This window comes from Thunnus thynnus, chromosome 11, assembly GCF_963924715.1.
Source record: "Thunnus thynnus chromosome 11, fThuThy2.1, whole genome shotgun sequence".
Classification (NCBI taxonomy): Eukaryota; Metazoa; Chordata; class Actinopteri; order Scombriformes; family Scombridae; genus Thunnus; species Thunnus thynnus.
In genome coordinates this window covers 24,233,335-24,250,929 of record NC_089527.1, presented here as the reverse complement: position 1 = coordinate 24,250,929, position 17,595 = coordinate 24,233,335, and the positions used below count along the sequence as shown (strand labels likewise).

Below are 17,595 nucleotides of genomic sequence, written 5' to 3'. Positions count from 1 at the left end.
TGAAGGTTTACACTTAATATTTATTTTATGCATCACTGTTGCATAACATCAAAGTAAATATGGAGAAAAAGTAAAAGAAAGGCACAGACATACTTACAAACATATAGTATGCATAACACAAACAGCATTGAATCTTCATGATGGAGACATTAAAAGGAAGCATGAAGTCTACAGCAGTTAATGTGGATATTTTAACGTAATATGTTTTTCATTGCAAACAAATTGTACTGCAATATAGATATGAAATATAACCACAAACAGATACGACACAGGAAGGATGTTGTATAGTGAGCTAATCACAATCTCTTAACATTGATTAAATTACATAACAGCGACATAAACAATGGCTGTGTTCACTGTTAAAAAGTATTTTCTTTCTGTACTATTTAAAAGTACAAAGTTAAAGGCTGGAGGTCCTCAAAGTAAACCACATAGGAGCTCATGATCAAAACAGAAGTGCAGAACCAGCAACTGACGACTGGAGTCATTTGTATCCATGTTTTGATACAGCCAGCAGAAAAACAGCTGGATCAAGCTGCTCTTCCTTTGTGGCTCTGTGCAATAGCGAGACATGCCTAGGAGTGCTTGCGACCATCATACAGTCTCCATAACAGCTGCCATCTCCTTGACCTGCTTGTGAAAGTTCTGCAAAGAACAAATTATAGCCTCAAAATTCAGTGAGTAATAAATTATGATTAATGCACTGAATAAAACTACATTAACATAACATGTGCAGACCTGAAACTGTGGGATGGTCATCTCAAAAGACCTCTGACTGATCTGTCCAGAGGGCTCCGCAATCTTCAGCAGTAGAGACACAAAAGGGGAGTTGAGAGACCGACAGGTGTCGGAGCTCACTGCCAGGCCAAGCTTCCACTGTATGTCCACTAACTAGACAGCAAAACGACAATTTTAGTCTCATCAGCGTACTTGGAGATGCACAAATTATTTGCATTATTTGGATTTACCTGGCCAATGCTGAGCATGTCCTGCGTCTCTTGCTGAGCGTGGACTAATGCACCGTGTTCACTCCATAACCTGTGCACCACCTGAAGGGAAGCTTTGGGCCACTTGTTACTGCCTTCTTCCAACTTCGACACAAGATCATCCCCAGAGAGGTTGCTCTTCCCAGCTGACCTGGCGAAACAAACCTCTGCTATCATCACACTTTACACTGCAACAATGTGCTTCTTTATGTATGAGTTAGCCTTTTGACAGGCTGAATAAAGAGATATCAAATAGTATAAAAAAATAACACATTCAGAGACCAAAATAATAGAATGAAAGATACCTGAATGTTAACAAGAGAAATCTGATAATGTTCTGTTGTGCTTCATGGTCAAGTATGACTCCAGCTCTCTGAAATCTCTACCCAGGACAAAATAAAAACAAGTCACGAAAGAGGAACTTGATGGGTTACTATAAGTTAAAACAATTCTAAGGAAATATTGACTCACATCAGAAATTTTAGCTGAATCTACTCCTCCAGTCTGCCCTTGAAGATAATTCAGAATGTGCTGACACTGTGGAGATTATGAGATTAGTTATCAGAACTACAGTATTGCCTCTGGGGCAACAGCACCACATCCTGTGCACCCTGTGCAGAGTATAGCTGCTAAAAGCCCTACAATGAAAATAATGATTTTGCATTTTACATTCCGGGACTATCATTTCTTGATCGTCCCAACAACATCTTGATTATGCAATAAATCTTCAAAGTACTGTGATTGTGTTCTTACATGTTACTTAAGTTGTTCCATGCATGCCATGTGCACATGACAAATATCAGATTCAACAACATTAAGTTTGACTTGTGTGGTGCATCTTTACTAGACACTTTTATATTACTTACTTTTCATCGAGGGCTAGCCTGTAATCCTAGATGCAAAACTGACTATTCGTAAAAAGAAAAGTGTGACTTTTTTGGAATGCGTGGTAATAAGACACATCTCGAAGAAAAAACATACTCACTGATTCAGCAAACAGATCTGGTGAGAGCCTACAGATGTTGTCCACAACTCTGTTGACACCTTAAATACAGAAGTGATGCTATCCATGAATCACAGAGTTCCCCACATAGACTGTAAAAATCCTTCCCTGGACCACATGATCACGTTACAGGTCTTAAAATGCTCACTTTGTCACGATGTCATATGAGTCTGACTATGGGAATCATGGTTCCCACTACAGACTGTATACCACTGGGCAAGCAGCCCCAACTTGAGTTCATATAATTTATAATCTATTTACAATCGATTTTCAAAACTTAAAACTATTACAAACTATATCGATATACATATAATAATAAACATTAGTCTCACGCTATTAATCTTCACTGACTCGAAAAAAAATCTTTGCAGAAATCTTCTGTGATATGCAGACTGCTCTATATGGGGTCCCGATTAGCCTGATAATTGATATTTCAATCCAAGAAGTGGGCAGCCATTCATGTGTCTGGAATAAGAATAAATCAGATGACACAAATGCCGAAACACTCCCAGTCACTTTTTACCTTGTTTTACCTCGCTAACCCAAGCTGCCATACATTACTTGCGTGTATAGGCTCTGACAACTAAACACCGCCGCAACATAAAGTTAGCCACCACTGCTAATTGTGTCCTAGCTAGCTGCTGTGTCAAGCTAACGCTAACGAGAAAGTTACCGCATTGATATCCCGGAAAGTGAGCATTGTGCGGTGCTGTAAAAAGCCACACTTATCCTTAGACAAGGTCTTCGTAGTCTAAGTATAGTCCATTTTAAAAGAGGCACTGTAGTGCAAGTTAAAACCCCACCATGAGATTCCTCTGCTTCAGCTGGCATCTTGTTCCTCGGTCGGGATGCAGGTTTGATGGTGAAAGTCTGCTAAGCTAAAGCAGAACAACAGCGCCCCCGACCGGCGGCTGTACGTCATTACAGTTCTTCTTCTTCTTTGGTGTTTAATGGCGGTTGGCAAACAACAAATTGGTGCATTACTGCCACCAACTGGTCTGGAGTGTGGATCAGCATGTCTAGCATTTGCAATATTCATAAAAAAACTCATATCTTCTCAATCTAATTAGTTATTATTTAGTATTAGTTATAATTAGTCTAAGATACTGAAATAGGATTTTATAACACTCATTTCTTGAGTTCTTTTGTAGAACATCTATTGGATCAACATGTATTTTTATCTTTATGAGGTTTTGAATCAGATAACATAAGCATAACATGCTCCCCTGTTTCTTCTTACCCACAGTATTCACATCTGCCTGTATTATGTTTACCTATTTTGAATACTGTACTGTTTAGTCCAGTGTGTCCAGATCTAAGTCTTGATATTATTGTCTCTTCTCTTCTGTTCCTTCCTGCACACCTCATTTCCCCCACTTCCCTTTGAACTCTGTAAAACCATCATCCTTTCCTCTCTTCCTCCCATTGCTTTTGCCACTTTTCCTTCAATCTCTGCTTAAAAATGCTCTTGATTTCTGTCCTGCTGAGACTAACTGCCAAATCAATGTCATTATTTTTTGTGGCCTCCTTTGCAACCTTATGTGCCATTTAATTTCCTTTGATATCGATATGTGGTCAATACACTTTGACTGGACCCAGGCAAATGAATCCATCTGCAGCTTGTAAGACCACTAAAAGTTACTCCCTTTTCTTTCTTATTTGTGTATGATCTCCAAGGTCATTCTGGCTTTCATCTGTTTCTCATTGTGTGCTTCTTGTTTTCTTTTATCTGTTCAAATCTATTTTAATTAGCTACTACGAAGAAAAAAATAACTTTGAAGGAAAAATTAAGTTTGAAGAATAAGATATGATGTTCAATGAGCATTTAAAATGCAGAATTTGCATAAAGAATGAAGAGTATAACTAATTATTGACAGATCAAAACAACTTGTGATTAGGAAAAAAGATTTTTGCAAATTATAATTTATCACATTAAATTGATATATTTTATAATACTTTTTTACTCTATTTATGTGCAGTGGTGGTAATTATTCATTGAATTGTTAAACAGCTCCTTAAAAGAGATGTGATGAGTGCATGATGTGTGCTGCTATGTGGGTCATTTCACCACATAGAGTATTGGTGAGTTGAGGTGTCTGCACACCTAAAATTCTTCTCAGCTGGTGCAAAAGGAGAAAGGAAAAACTGTGCAGAGCAGTGAGCCTGGAGTTCCTCCACCGCAGAGCACTAAATAACCGTTGTTAGTATTATTTGACTTCAATGTCCAACTGTCATCAATATCTGGACAAATATGTCCTCTGTGGACAGCACAGTACCTTTCTCATCTATAAAGCACAATCACACATTGAAGTTACTGGCTTTATTGACAAAACTTTTCCACACTGTATAAAAATGCCGCATATTCTGTTGTATAAAAAAAAGTCACATTATGTGTCTTGCTGGTTGCAACACTTCACTGAAGCTACATCACACTGATAATGCTGTCATCTATATCAGGTACAAACAATTTCCAGGTTACTCAACTTAGACCTCTTCAAGGAAAAATCTACCCACTGATGCTCCTACAATTCAATTTAGATTTCAATTTGTGATGTTCGATGAACATGTGAATGTTTATAGTATAGTGAAATAGTCAAAGCCAAGATGCCACTGTTTTATGGCTGTAGCATTACATCAAATATAAAATCAGATTTCTTGTGCATCATTTTATACACATTTCCCTGTAATTCATATATTCAGGACATATTTGGGAACTTGCACAATAATAATAAACCCATTGATGGTAGAGTTAAGATAAAGATTTCTTTATTTTTATTTCTCAGTACTCACATACATTGAAACGAAATTGATTCTCTGCATTTGACCCATCCTGTACACACACACACACTAGGAGCAGTGGGCAGCCGCACTTCAGCACCCAGTTCTTTTTACATTACATGAAAGAATGAAATTGTTACAGTTACATGACTGTTTTTTTCTTGGGAATTATAGGAAACTACAAGCCCAGTAAAACAAAGTGTCACAGATACAATTTATGAAAATAAAACAGATTATTCCCCAGAAATTCTTCCTCAGGAGCTGGTTTCAGTGAGGTAGAGTTGAAGTGGATATTCAGAAAGTGCCTCCAGCTACATAAAAACAGTCAATGCTGCAGTATCCTGCAAGATGACTTTCAGAGTAGAATCCCTGCAGTTTTCCTCTCTGTCCACATCCCCTGTAGCCTTCACAGTCTTTGTAAAGAAAATTGCACTGAATGCAACAGGAGATTAGATACGGAGTTCTGTAGGTCCTTCTATGCTCCTCTGAAAATGCGTTCCAGTTCACCACACCTATGACAAAAGAACAGAAGGGTTCATGTGTGAAACATAGGTTCAGGTTTCTTTCAGCAGTAGCAGTAGCAGTGTTTCCTTAGTATTCATTTAGCAGTGCATCACCACTGCAAGAGAAATGTGAAATTAATGTAAACACATCTAAAACAAAACAATTTTTTTTTTTAAGCCAGAAGCCTCCAGTTGCCACCCACAAACCCTTTCACCTATAGCTCAGAGGTGCTTTGCATTTAAAAAGATGGGAGAAGGGCAGAGGGAAAGATGCTCAACTTACTGTCAAGCCAGCAGAAGTGTGCTTCCTTCAGAAAGGACTCCTCTCTCACTGTCCTCCAGAAACGTGTGCACGTGAGAGCCAGGGTACGGATTGCAGGATCACCATCTTGTAGCACCACAAGGATGAAGATCATGCGCAAAATTTCCTCAGGCAGCTGTGAACATAAGACATGAGTCACTACAAAATCAATAGGCTCAATAATACGTCTCCATCATATCTTGAAACAAGGACACAGTGTCAGAGGTGAAGGGCCACTCCCTTGTTTGCTTGTTCTGTAGCCTTCACATTTGTGTCCCGCAGATAGCATATATGTAGTTATTGTTGCTTCTCGGATTAAGATACAGTATGTAAGAAGTAACAAACCGGCATGTCTACATGGAGCACACATATAGCTAACCGTGACCCTTTGAGTGAGTGAGTTTCACCTACGGCTCATAGAGGTGTTTCACATCTAAAAACTGAAGAGAATATGCCTATCCCTATACATGCCTGCAAAATGTCAATGACCATTCTGTCTGGAGAGGACTCGACTCCGCATGGCTCCTCCGCCTCGCATGGGTTTGAGAGGGCAGGGTCCTTTACATCAAGGGAGTGAAACACATATTACATAATAGCTTAGTATATGTAAGCACAACAATGACAATTACTTTAGATCAGATTTTGGCCATAATTCTTACCGTGGTGACCTCATCATATTTCCTCTTCCTAGGGATGCGGAAAATTGGGTCCAGACTTCCCCTGGACACCTGCATTCCCTGTTTGGTAAAGTGGGCACACCTCGAACCATGGCTGTAGTAGTAAATTTAAAAAATTTAAATTTACCTTGCTGTCCCAGATTACTGCTAATGTCTATCTTGATTTTTAAAAGAGACTGGTACCCTTCAATCTCAAGATTCTCCATCAATATTGTGCACCACCACAAGGTATGTCATGCTGAAGAAGAGAGCAGAGTACAATAAATTTACAGTTCAAGTTTCAAGTTAAGTTTATTTGGAGGCCCAACTCACTATTTCCAGTCTGAAAGGGCTGAACAGGCCCACAAGTAACAAACAAAACAGGACGACAACCCCTGACTTAAACCCTCACATCAGCAAGAAAAACTCCCCAAAATACCCAAAGGGAAAAGAGAAAGAAGGGCAGACATCAAATTGCACTTATTTTAACCATATCTATGAGTGTTTAGGTTATACTTACAACTGTGAAATCAAATGGAGCCTCCATGACAACAGACCAGGGGTAACTGTTACTGCAAATACAACAAAGTTGTGTTGGTACAATTGCATCTTATTATCCCACCAGAACGTAAAAACATTGCTTACTTTAATAACAACGCTAAACAAGGTAATTTAGGTTAAATTTTAATAGATTATCAAATCCGGTAACAATACCCAGGGTTTAAGGCACGGAAAGATTTGTGAGCCTGAAAAGTTGTCCAAGAGGAAATGTGTACAATATATTGAATTAAGTATTATATGAATTTAAAACTGCCATGCCTGATATCTGCCTGAAATCAGACATGGTGCCTGAGAACTGTAACCCCTGAATACCGATATGTGTTAATACTGTACGAAAAATGACTTAAACACTTCAATTTAAACGGTTTTCTCGGAAAAATATTCTTACTGTTGATTCTATACGATCTGCCATCTTGCCGACAACCTCTCGTTTTGACATCTCGTGTGGTTCTGCGTGATTTGGACAACTTCAGGTTGCAAAAAGCCAAACTTCCATATCAAACAATACATTTCTTCAGTATATAAATGTGCATACAAAAAGCTGTTAAAATGTAAAAACGTAAACGCAAAAAATAAATGGATAAAAAAAATGTGAGACTAAATCTGCGCTGGTTTTATTAAAGAGTAATGAACAACGCTGAAACTGGCTTCTTTTCCCTTCTTTTACCTTACAAGTGGCATAAAGCCTGTAAATTACGTTGTTCAGTTGTTTTAAAGCTAATTCATGAACTAAAAAACGTAACAAATAGGGAGAAGAATATAATTAATTAACGGTTTTGACAATTTACTTTAGAATTCAATGCTCTTTAATTGATTTACAATCCTGAATTTTAATCATTTTAAAAAAAAAAAATTTCTTATTTCCCTTACTCATGGAAAACTGATTTTCAGTCTTATTGCTATTCCTGCCTATTTGCTTTGGTCCTATCTGTTCAGTATTAAAAAGATTCAAGAAAGCAATACTTCATTATGACAGAGGACACCACACATAGTATTCTAATCCTGAATATTAACAAAATTCACTGTGGCATTTTATTCTTAATGACCTCTGAACCTGGCACAGTGACATGAAATTGTAGACTGCTTGTTGCTATTTCTGTCTATTTGCTGTGGTCCTACCTGCTCAGTATTAAAAAGCCTCAATAAACCAATACTCCAGTATGACAGAGGACATCACAGAGTATCATAATCCTAAGTTTTATTCATTTTTATTGTGGCATTTTAACAATCAACAAAATTCACTGTAGACACCAAGATAGCTGTGATGTCCCTCTGAAACACGCCCATGACCCTGGAACAGTCCACTGTTAGGCTGGTGGTGTGTGTATTGTATTTAAAAAATTACGTCATTTTGCAGACAAAGAACCATGTCGCACGTATCTAGAGTATTAACATACTATTTTAAGCAAGTAGTATATATATAACGTGTCTGTCAATAACGTTAAGTACTGGGTGGGGTGTACTTATTGTTTTTAAAGAAGCAAACACCCCTCATATTTACTTAAACGTTAAGCTCACCTTCCATACGCGGAAGCGACTCGCAGCTGTCAAACCTCAAACAGATTTCGTGAAAATCAGTCTCAGCTCCCGGTTGAAAGGAAAATATCCAGTTGACGTTACTTCAACATGGACTGTCCACGCTGGTTGCCTCTGGAGTCGAATCCAGAAGTATGTATTGTTGGTGTTTTCTCAAACCATTTCATTTTTTATCGAAGTCATTCATTCCACAACATGTGAGGGCTAGCTAACAGAGGTTAGCAGTGAGAACAAAAGCTGAGGCCGGTATGGCTGCTTTCATCACATTTTAGCTGTTTGACTAATATATTTGTCTGTGTCTTTTCATTTCAGGTCATGACAAAGGTGAGTATTTCCTTTGGATTGAATTTAACACATTAATCAACGATAAAGCGGCGTGCAGAGGCCTAACCAGCAGCAGCGATGCTACATCCATTGTGTCATTAAAGAAGACAAGTTAGCAAATAATAAACAACCGGCTGATCGACATAATTAAAAGAAACAAGGCGGTAAAGAGTTTAACAAACAACAGAAGGTAGAGGTATTAGTGTGTCTAAGTGCATGTTAAGCTTGTGTCGCTTTATTTTGGCCTTATAAGCTTAATAAATGAGGAAAATTTCATGTTTATTTTACATGTTTCATGCTGCTAGTAATGACATTTCCTCCGTCATCAGCCTGACACTGTAGCCTATATCTGCGATGAAGATCTCCAAACTGTAGAAGCTTAGACGCCTGAGTAAAGTTAATGTGACCTAATGTAACCACAGATTACCAGACTCATTGCTCTAAACATTGTTAATAGATTGGATGTTCCAACTGTCTCGGTCTATAAACAAGGCCGGTGTATCTGGTTAATGTCATCCTGAAGGAGAGACACTGGATCATTTAGTAATGCTTTATTGTACAAGTCCATGGGAGTACCACATATATACATGAAATAACAATTATAAATGAATAATTAATACAATACATTTGCATCTTTATTTGATCTTTCAAGGAAACTCCTTTTTAAATTATCAAGGTATTATGGACCTGTGAAATAAAGTGTTACAGATCATTTTGTTTTATGAGTATTATATATATTTGTTTTACAGTAATATATAGTGAAGAGTCAAGTTTTTCAGTGGCAGAATGTGTATTGGAGAGTAACAGCATTGCATTTACTGTTCAGTTGTAATATTTAATGTCACAGGCAAGGTGAGGTGAGGAAGGACTCATTTGTTTCTGATGGTAATTGGGAACTAGCAGTTACACGCTGTTACAATAGCTGTATGTGTTTGTATGCATGAAAATGTACTCTCTGCTATTGTGTAGTTTGTCAATTGTCTGGGTATGAAGCCTACCTGGCAATTTGGAGATGTGTATGGACTGGATCCAGAGCTTCTCAGCATGGTACCAAGACCTGTGTGTGCAGTGCTTCTCCTCTTCCCTGTGACAGAGAAGGTACTTATTTACTTTACTTCTTGTAACTTCTTTGGAGCAAAATGTATTCATATATCCATGAAACATGGTGGATGGCTCCACATTATGCATGTTTCAACATCAAAAGTCTTAACATGTTGTACATGCTCGTGACCATGACATAAGTAACAGTGTCAATCTTTTTTGTCCTACATCTGTTTAGTATGAAGCATTTAAGCAAGAGGAGGAAGAGAAACTGAAGGATCAGCGCCAGGAGGTCTCTCCTGATGTCTATTTCATTAAGCAAACTATTGGAAACGCCTGTGGAACAATAGGATTAATTCATGCAGTGGCCAACAACCAGAAACACCTGGAATTTGGTGAGTAGTTATTCTGTTTGCGGCATGTACAGTATGTCATGGAAGACAACTCAAGACGGTTGTATGATTGCAGTCGGTCATGTGTAAGGATGGTTATCATTAGGATTTTATTGATACTCCTTATTGGTTTGGTTCTTTATCAATACTCTTATTGGTTCTTTTTCATTAATAAAGAATTGCTTTTTAAAAAATATAGGCTATTATTTTTTAAAAAAGAATAAGAACAGGAGAATTCAGAACAGGATTAGGATTGATTTATATTTTAAATATAACTTAATATTGTTTGTGGAGCAGCAACTGTAATGTTTACAACAGCAAAGTTGCTAAATAAATTTAAATAATATCTCACCGGCAACTCATCTAAAATGTCAGTAAAATAAATAATATTCCTGATATGAAAATACTGATTGAAGTTTAGAAAGAAGACCTACCTGCACGCCCTGCAGGTAGAGGGAGAGTAACTAAGTTTCCAAGAATTTGACTAGTTTAATATACGTTACAAACTAAGATAAACAGTTCAGCTACAGACAGCTTTGGTTTTAGCTTGTTTATAACAATTCACTATTAGCTTAACCAGCGAGCTGTGGTTGTGTAAAAACATGCTGGTGGTGGATGAAAGACAGCAGAGAAAGACATGTTTATGCTTGTTGAACAGGTGGTTTGATAAAGTTCTTATTGACTTTTTACTCGCAAAGCTTTTATTGCACTTACAGTAACGAGAGTCATTGTTGTCAACTCGAGTAAAACTTTGTTCACTGTATCCACCTCTCTGCTGCTGTCAGCTCTGAAAGCAGAGCAGAGGACAGAGAGGAGAGGCTGCCTGCAGTGCAACCACAAGTTCCACCAAAAACATATAAAAGAAGTGACCTTAAAAATACCCCGGGTGCTTAACATTTATAACCAGTTCTAATTCAGAACTGGGTTTCAGGGGATATCCCTAGTCATGTGAGAGTTAAAAATACTGTGAATTGACAGTATACCATAATATTTATTACATTTTGAGAAATAACCATGAGTACTGTTGATATGACTGAATTACAGCTACAAATATTCACTCTTCATTTTACTCAGAACAGTTCAGAAGATTGTATAATTTAACCATAACTACAATACATTGTCTCATATCACAATATGTACTTGACATATCATCCAGCTTTACATCTGATCATATTTTTACTAGCAATTTTATATACATTGTAATATATTTTGTGCTTTGTTCCTCAGAGTCTGATTCTCCTCTGAAGAAGTTTATTGAAAAAAGCTCTAAAATGACCCCAGAGGAGAGGGCCACCTTCCTGGAAAAAGACGAGGTAGGAAAACACTGAAGAGCAAAAATTAACTCAAGGATGGGACGATGAAATTGGTCAGAGATAGTCACATGAGTGGAGGAGTTATCACGAAAAAGAATTAAGGTTACGTAAGCTTTGTCAGTATCTTATATGTCACCTAACTTGTTGAGTAATCACAACATGTGGGGAAAAAAAATCATCTGTGTTTACTGGTAAACTTTTAGCACCATCCTACAAATGTTTTTATTACTAGTAGCTTTAAGCATTATGTAACTTTCTGTTTCAGAGTATACGTGTTACACATGAATCCAGTGCACAGGAGGGACAGACTGAGGTTTGTATTGAGTTTTTGATCATCTGTGTTGTCTGAAGTTGCGTCTGACAGAGATTACAACATGAGTTGCACAATTTAATGCCATGTGTTGAACTCAACATTTTTTGTCTGTCGTAGGCCCCAAGCTTAGACGAGAAAGTGAATCTTCATTTTATAGCTTTTGTGAATGTTGGAGGACAGTTATATGAACTGGGTGAGTTAACCTCTACTGAAATATGCTATGAGTTGTGTGTGTGTGTGTGTGTGTATATATGTGTATATATTTATATATATATATATAAAATATGAATTTGTCACATTGTTGACAGTAATTCCTTCATATCTATATTTAGCAGAATGCAGACACCCTTGCATGGTAAATATTAAAACCTGCTGATGAATTGTCTTTTATCTTTCCAGATGGCCGGAAGCCTTTCCCTATTGTCCACGGAAAAACCTCAGAAGACACCTTCCTCGAGGTGAGACATCACAGAATAAAACAGACATGTTATCATAGAAATATCTTTTTAAAGCTCAACTGCAATTAATAATGTTCCTCCTGTGTTCGATTGCACTGCAGGATGCGGTAGAGGTTTGTAAGATCTTCATGGCTCGCGACCCGCAGGAGGTCCGTTTCACGATCATCGCTCTCTCCAAAGATTCGTACTGAGGAGGCTCAGACCAGAGAAAACAAAGAACACATTACTGCCAAACATTCTCAAGTGCTGACTTTATTGGAATTTTTTTTTTTTCAAAACAGTTTAGCAAATGATTTGGGGAGAAATAATAAAAATGTCAGGGATATTATTCTGAACTAATGTTCCACTTCTGCTATAAATTACTTGTTATGAGTTGGATGAAACTCTAGGGGAATTGGAGTGCTGCTGTGCAATTAAAATAAGCTAGTGTTGAGATCAGAATATTCCCACTGCTGAAACATCTCAGTAGCTGTATACAGATATCAGTTGTACTACCTTGACACTGCACTAACATTTGTTTACACGGTGTGTTTGGCTTTCAGTTTAGAAAGAAACGTTTTTTCATGTCACTGAGGGAACTTGACTTCCTTCTCACTGTGGGTTTCTAATGATACCTACGTAGTGATGTGTTTTGATCATATGTAAAAACACATGGTCAAAACCAGCTGAAGAAACTTGTTTTGCAAGGCTTTAATTTCAGTCACAGCTTTGAAAACAGACAGGCCTATCGCTGATGTATGCAGTAATGGTGTTATGAAAAGCTTATCAATAAAGCATGTCTCCTGTAAGTGAGGCTAAATGAAAACTGCAAGTCAGACTGTATATCCTTGTGGAAGGTGCCTACATTTTTGTAATAAGAATTAGAAAATCTGTCAAATAAAAGGCAAATTTATTAAACATTTCTCTTGTAGATCTTCTATGTGACACAAACTTGGTTATTTTAAAATATGCATTATTTTGGCACACTGGTGTAGACTTATAGCTATGGCAAAAGAAATACTATTTAGAAATCAGAAGAGGTCCAAGTGTCAAACAGGCCTTTCCACGGGAAATATGAACCTGTTGTCATAGTTGCAAAACCTAATGATCCTAATTTTAGTGAAGTTCCTTTTCATCATGATGCCACTATGCCAATTTATACATAAAAGTATTTAAAAAGGCAATATGAGGAGTGTTCTTTTTCTCCTTTCTCAAAGTGTTAAAACGTTAATTTAATTAAAGAGTCACTGGAGGAGGTCTCAAGATTTGTCAAATCATTTACCAAAGTAGTGCCCTACATCTAAATATTAAGCAAACTGCATCTGAAGTTTGTCCTGACTTGTCTGTCTTGTATATGTAATCAGTCATGTCTTGTTTTTTTTAGGCTGCATGTATAGTTCTTAAAGCTGGCAGCCTCAAAAGCACACAAAACATCACAGACTTGACCTGGCTACTGTGCTGCTATAGTTTGCATTGTGATTAAAAAGCCCATATCTGTAAACATAACTGCTTCAAGTTGAAAGAACATCAAACTTAATCTGTGATGTCTGTGAATCTGCACTTGGAACAGGTATGACATCTGCCTTCACCTAGCAAAACAACTTCAAATTGAACAGTCTAATCTTTGTGAACATTTGCATAGCTGCTACAGTAACAAGAATTCTCATACTCTGACAACTACTGGTTCGTCTTTTATATGTGTCGGTCCTCTCAGAATCATCACTGTGGAAGAAAACAGAAATGATCTCATACTATTTTTCATGGTGAAATGGCTCTAAATAAGCCTGTAGACCAGTATTCTCTCTAACTTTTTCTTCCCATACTTCTTGGGATGAGGAAACCCAACAGAAAGAAACGATGAGAGGAGAACTGACTCATCCTCCTCATGTTTCTACACCACTTCCACTGTGGTAAACCTTTTTCAAGGAGGTCCAGCTGCTGTAGATTAATATGTTAATGTATCCAAACTGTATTGACTAAAAAGGAAATTAATTACACTTTAGGCTACACTACAGAACAAGCATAATTAAAAAAAAAAAAAAGTTTTTACCATTTGATCTAACCCAAAGGACTGTTTAGCCTGGTGGACCCACAGACTATGCATCTGTTTTTCATTTTCAAGCTCTCATGGGGGATGACACAAAAATTATGTTTAGTAACTGCTCATAAGAGGTATTTCTTATCTAAGTTACGTCAAAGCCAACCATTTGTATCCTGCACTAGAGACAGACTGCTGGAGAGGCTACTCTTTGACAGTGGTGGAAAAAAGTACTCAGATTGTTCACTCAAAAATAGAAATGCCAGAATATAAAATATACTCCATTACAAATAAAAATTCACTTAAAATTTTACTTAAGTAAATGTACATTAAGTATTATCAGCAAAATATACTTGAAGTATCAAAAGTAACAGTACTTCTTATTCAGAATGTCCTCTTTGGTTCTGTATTATTACTATATATGGTAGCTACATGACATGCATTAACATGTAGGCAACATTTTAATATTGCCGCAGGTCAAAGTGGTGCAAATGGTGACCACTTAATATCTTTTTGGCCAGTTAGATCTATAACAGTTAATCATATTCTATAAGATGATCACAGGTTTTGTCTACAAAGTAAACGAAATCTACAAAGTAACTGCATTTGTCAAAAAAATGTAGAGGAGCAACAGTATTTCCCTCTGATAAGTAGTGGAATGGAAGTATCTTAAAATGGAAATATTCAAGTGAAGTATATGTATCTAAAAATTGTACTTAGCCTACTTGGATGAATGTACTTTTCACCACTGTTTGCACTACAGGACAGTTTTGTTTTTCAGGCCCTGCAACGCACCGTAAGTGCCGCTGGGTGGCGCTGCAGGGAAGAAGAGCGTTGAACTTTAAGTTGAAACATTGTTACAGGGAGTCGAACTTTTCTGACATTTACCATCAAGACCTGTGGTGAACATGAGTCTGCAGGCACCGAGGAGCTGTAGCCTGAGATTAGTTGAACATTTATTGTTGGATATGAATGCGTTTACAATTACAGTATTACTGTACGGGCAGCAGTGAAAACCTGAACAATCCTCTACAGAGCTTGTGTTCACTTGAAAGCCGCTCTTAGACCCGTGGACGGTCCCCGGACCCCACTTTGGGAAACCCCCCTCTACTTCCACCACAACCTCCTTAAACTTGGTGAAGAGCATCAGTCCCTGCAGCAGACGAGGTGAGAGCACAGACTGACTTTAAAGACAGTAGTTGGAGCAGCCAAGCGAAGTGAGAAAATACCAAACAGATAAAAAAGCGCAGGTGTGTCGGATGAAAGAACAGGTAAGCAGCAGCAACATGATGCGAGGGGAATGCGTCACACCTTGCATTCATTCTGTGATGAGCTGGTGGAAATAAACAATAGGAGGCATATTTCACCATTGAAGAGTGTTATAACAGTCCGCTTGACCAGTTTTAAGTGCGTTCACTGTGTCTTGCTTGTTTGAATCGGCCCACGTTGATGTCACCGGACGTTAATTGCGGCCCGCCGGTGCAGCTCACATCACGCTGTGGATGATTTGTGATGGAGTGGCGTCAGCAGTCCTCTGTCAGCTGCGACGAAGCCTACTCAGAGGCGCAGAGGTGGATTGAGGTGAGTGCCAACATTACTTACTATCTATTCAACTATCATTTCATTATGTAACACCATTTTTGCTCCTGGGTAGTTTGTGATGTGTATATCTTACACCGCACCACTTTTATTCTCCTGTTGTGTCTGTCTTGTTCTATTTGAGCTTTGTTTTTATTTCCAATTTAACACTTTTTAATTGTATTTCAATGTCTTTTTTTATATTGTCTTGTGTTGCTTTTACATTCTGTCTTGATGCCTTTTTTTTTTATATGAAGCACTTTGAATTGCCTTGTTGTTGGAATGTGCTATACAAATAAACTTGACTTGCCTTAATTCCTAATTGCTTATGCCTAAAAAGTATAGAAAATGGCTATTATTCCCTTCAAACTTTGCTTTTGTGACTGGGACAGTGATATTTTTGAAATGTGCCTATTTCCAAGGGGAAAAAAGGTGAATGTGCACATTTTCATTCAGTCAGAAAGAAATAACATATGAATCTAAATTAACATGTATTTATATTAAAAAATATACAAAAGTGACCACAAAAGATTTAGGAGTGAGTAGTTTTTTGAGATTTAAGATTATACTGTAAATCACTTCAACGAATCAGCCCCCTAATACAGTCTCCCATCATTGTATCCGGTGTTTCATTTGTTGTTTTTTCTGACTTTATGTGAAAGAAAATGTGCAAATTTGCCCATTTTTCTATTGGATATAGGTCAGTTGCAAACTATCACTGTCCTGGTCACAAAAGCAAACTTTGAAGGGAATAATAGTCATTTTCTATACTTTTTTAGGCATAAGTATTTAGGAAATAACACTTTCTACCCCCGAACAAAACACAAGTGAAATTTGTTACACAGTGTTTTCACTTCCTGACAGGACTTCAACACTGGAAATAAAAAGCAAAGTGACATAAAGGTAAAATAAACTTGGCAGCTGCTGGTGATCATCATGTGGCAATTCAGAAATGTAGTGGGATTTTCTTTGTTGTTGTTTTGGGGATTATTGTTTGGTAGTTTTTTCACTTTAAAGACTTTATACTTATTGGATTAAGCTGAATTTACATAAAACTGATCAAAATATCAGCCCATACATGTGTAAATCTTTAAGAGTTTTACTGTTCAACACATTGCTGATTGAGAAATACTGTATGCTGCTTAAGTTTATGGCTGAAAGCTGATCAGCTGCCTCATTGCCCCCAAGTTATGCATGGAGGCATTTGTCAGCCTTGACATCATGTCTCAGGTAATTGGTGAGATAGAATCAATGTTTTCTTTTAGCCACTAGAAATCAGTTGGCTTTAAACGTCTCTGAGCATTATCCACGCCCTTCTATCTTCTCCACCTTCTCATCAGAATACAGGTACATGACTCTGCTCTGATTCATCATCATTGTTTGCTTGCTGCTTAATTTGTCACATCTTGCCTAGACTGTAATGGTCCAAATGCAAGCAGGTAGTGAGAAAAATCGGCAGAGCAATTAACAATTATTTCTTTGAATCAGCGTAACTATTGTGCCATACACTTGATCTACAAGCACAGATGCATAAAATTCCTGGGATTTTGTCTAGTACTGTATATGATGCTAGCAATAAAAAGTAACACCACTAACCCATTCATAGAATATTGGAAATGTTATTTTAAGTATCAGCAATGAATCAAAAACTTGTCTGGTACAGTTACACATGACACACATGATGTTTGTGACAATTTGTGGAAAATATGAAAGCCGCATTGCTAACAAGAAGTGTCAGTGAGTGATTTCTTTCTGAGGAAAAAAAAGAAGCTATTTTTATGGTTGTAATGTTCACCCTTTCCTAGCATATTAATCAAAATGCAAAAACAGCTACC

General features: G+C 37.4%; 3 protein-coding genes across 13 annotated transcripts in view; 2 read left to right on the top strand and 1 right to left on the bottom strand.

The window, feature by feature from the left end:
- On the bottom strand, positions 1-2,896 carry commd6 (COMM domain containing 6). 2 transcript variants are annotated; one of them, XM_067604042.1, is made up of 7 exons: positions 2,793-2,896; positions 1,972-2,030; positions 1,458-1,523; positions 1,292-1,368; positions 969-1,137; positions 739-891; positions 1-645 (listed from the first exon to the last, which is right to left on the bottom strand). In XM_067604042.1, the coding sequence occupies exons 1-7, from the start codon at positions 2,818-2,820 to the stop codon at positions 595-597; spliced, it is 603 nt and encodes a 200-aa protein (XP_067460143.1). In that variant the 5' UTR covers positions 2,821-2,896; the 3' UTR covers positions 1-594. The 2 variants fall into 2 exon arrangements, with proteins under 2 accessions (XP_067460143.1, XP_067460142.1); XM_067604041.1 differs by lacking the exon at positions 2,793-2,896 and adding an exon at positions 2,513-2,656.
- Positions 2,897-8,302: 5,406 nt separating this feature from the next.
- Positions 8,303-13,064, top strand: uchl3 (ubiquitin carboxyl-terminal esterase L3 (ubiquitin thiolesterase)). Its single transcript, XM_067604034.1, has 9 exons — positions 8,303-8,456; positions 8,637-8,648; positions 9,618-9,746; positions 9,928-10,084; positions 11,309-11,394; positions 11,660-11,707; positions 11,825-11,900; positions 12,107-12,165; positions 12,267-13,064. The coding sequence occupies exons 1-9, from the start codon at positions 8,415-8,417 to the stop codon at positions 12,354-12,356; spliced, it is 699 nt and encodes a 232-aa protein (XP_067460135.1). The 5' UTR covers positions 8,303-8,414; the 3' UTR covers positions 12,357-13,064.
- A 2,012-nt stretch (positions 13,065-15,076) lies between these two features.
- Positions 15,077-17,595, top strand: part of LOC137192940 (LIM domain only protein 7-like) — a 49,388-nt gene continuing 46,869 nt past the window's right edge. For 4 of the 10 annotated variants that reach the window (XM_067604029.1, XM_067604027.1, XM_067604024.1 and 1 more), the window contains exons 1-2: positions 15,078-15,453; positions 15,668-15,763. In XM_067604029.1, the coding sequence (XP_067460130.1) occupies positions 15,695-15,763 (69 nt within the window). In that variant the 5' untranslated portion in view covers positions 15,078-15,453; positions 15,668-15,694. Of the gene's footprint in view, positions 15,454-15,667; positions 15,764-17,595 lie in introns of all 10 variants that reach the window. The other 6 variants (XM_067604028.1, XM_067604026.1, XM_067604030.1 and 3 more) reach the window with 4 other exon arrangements.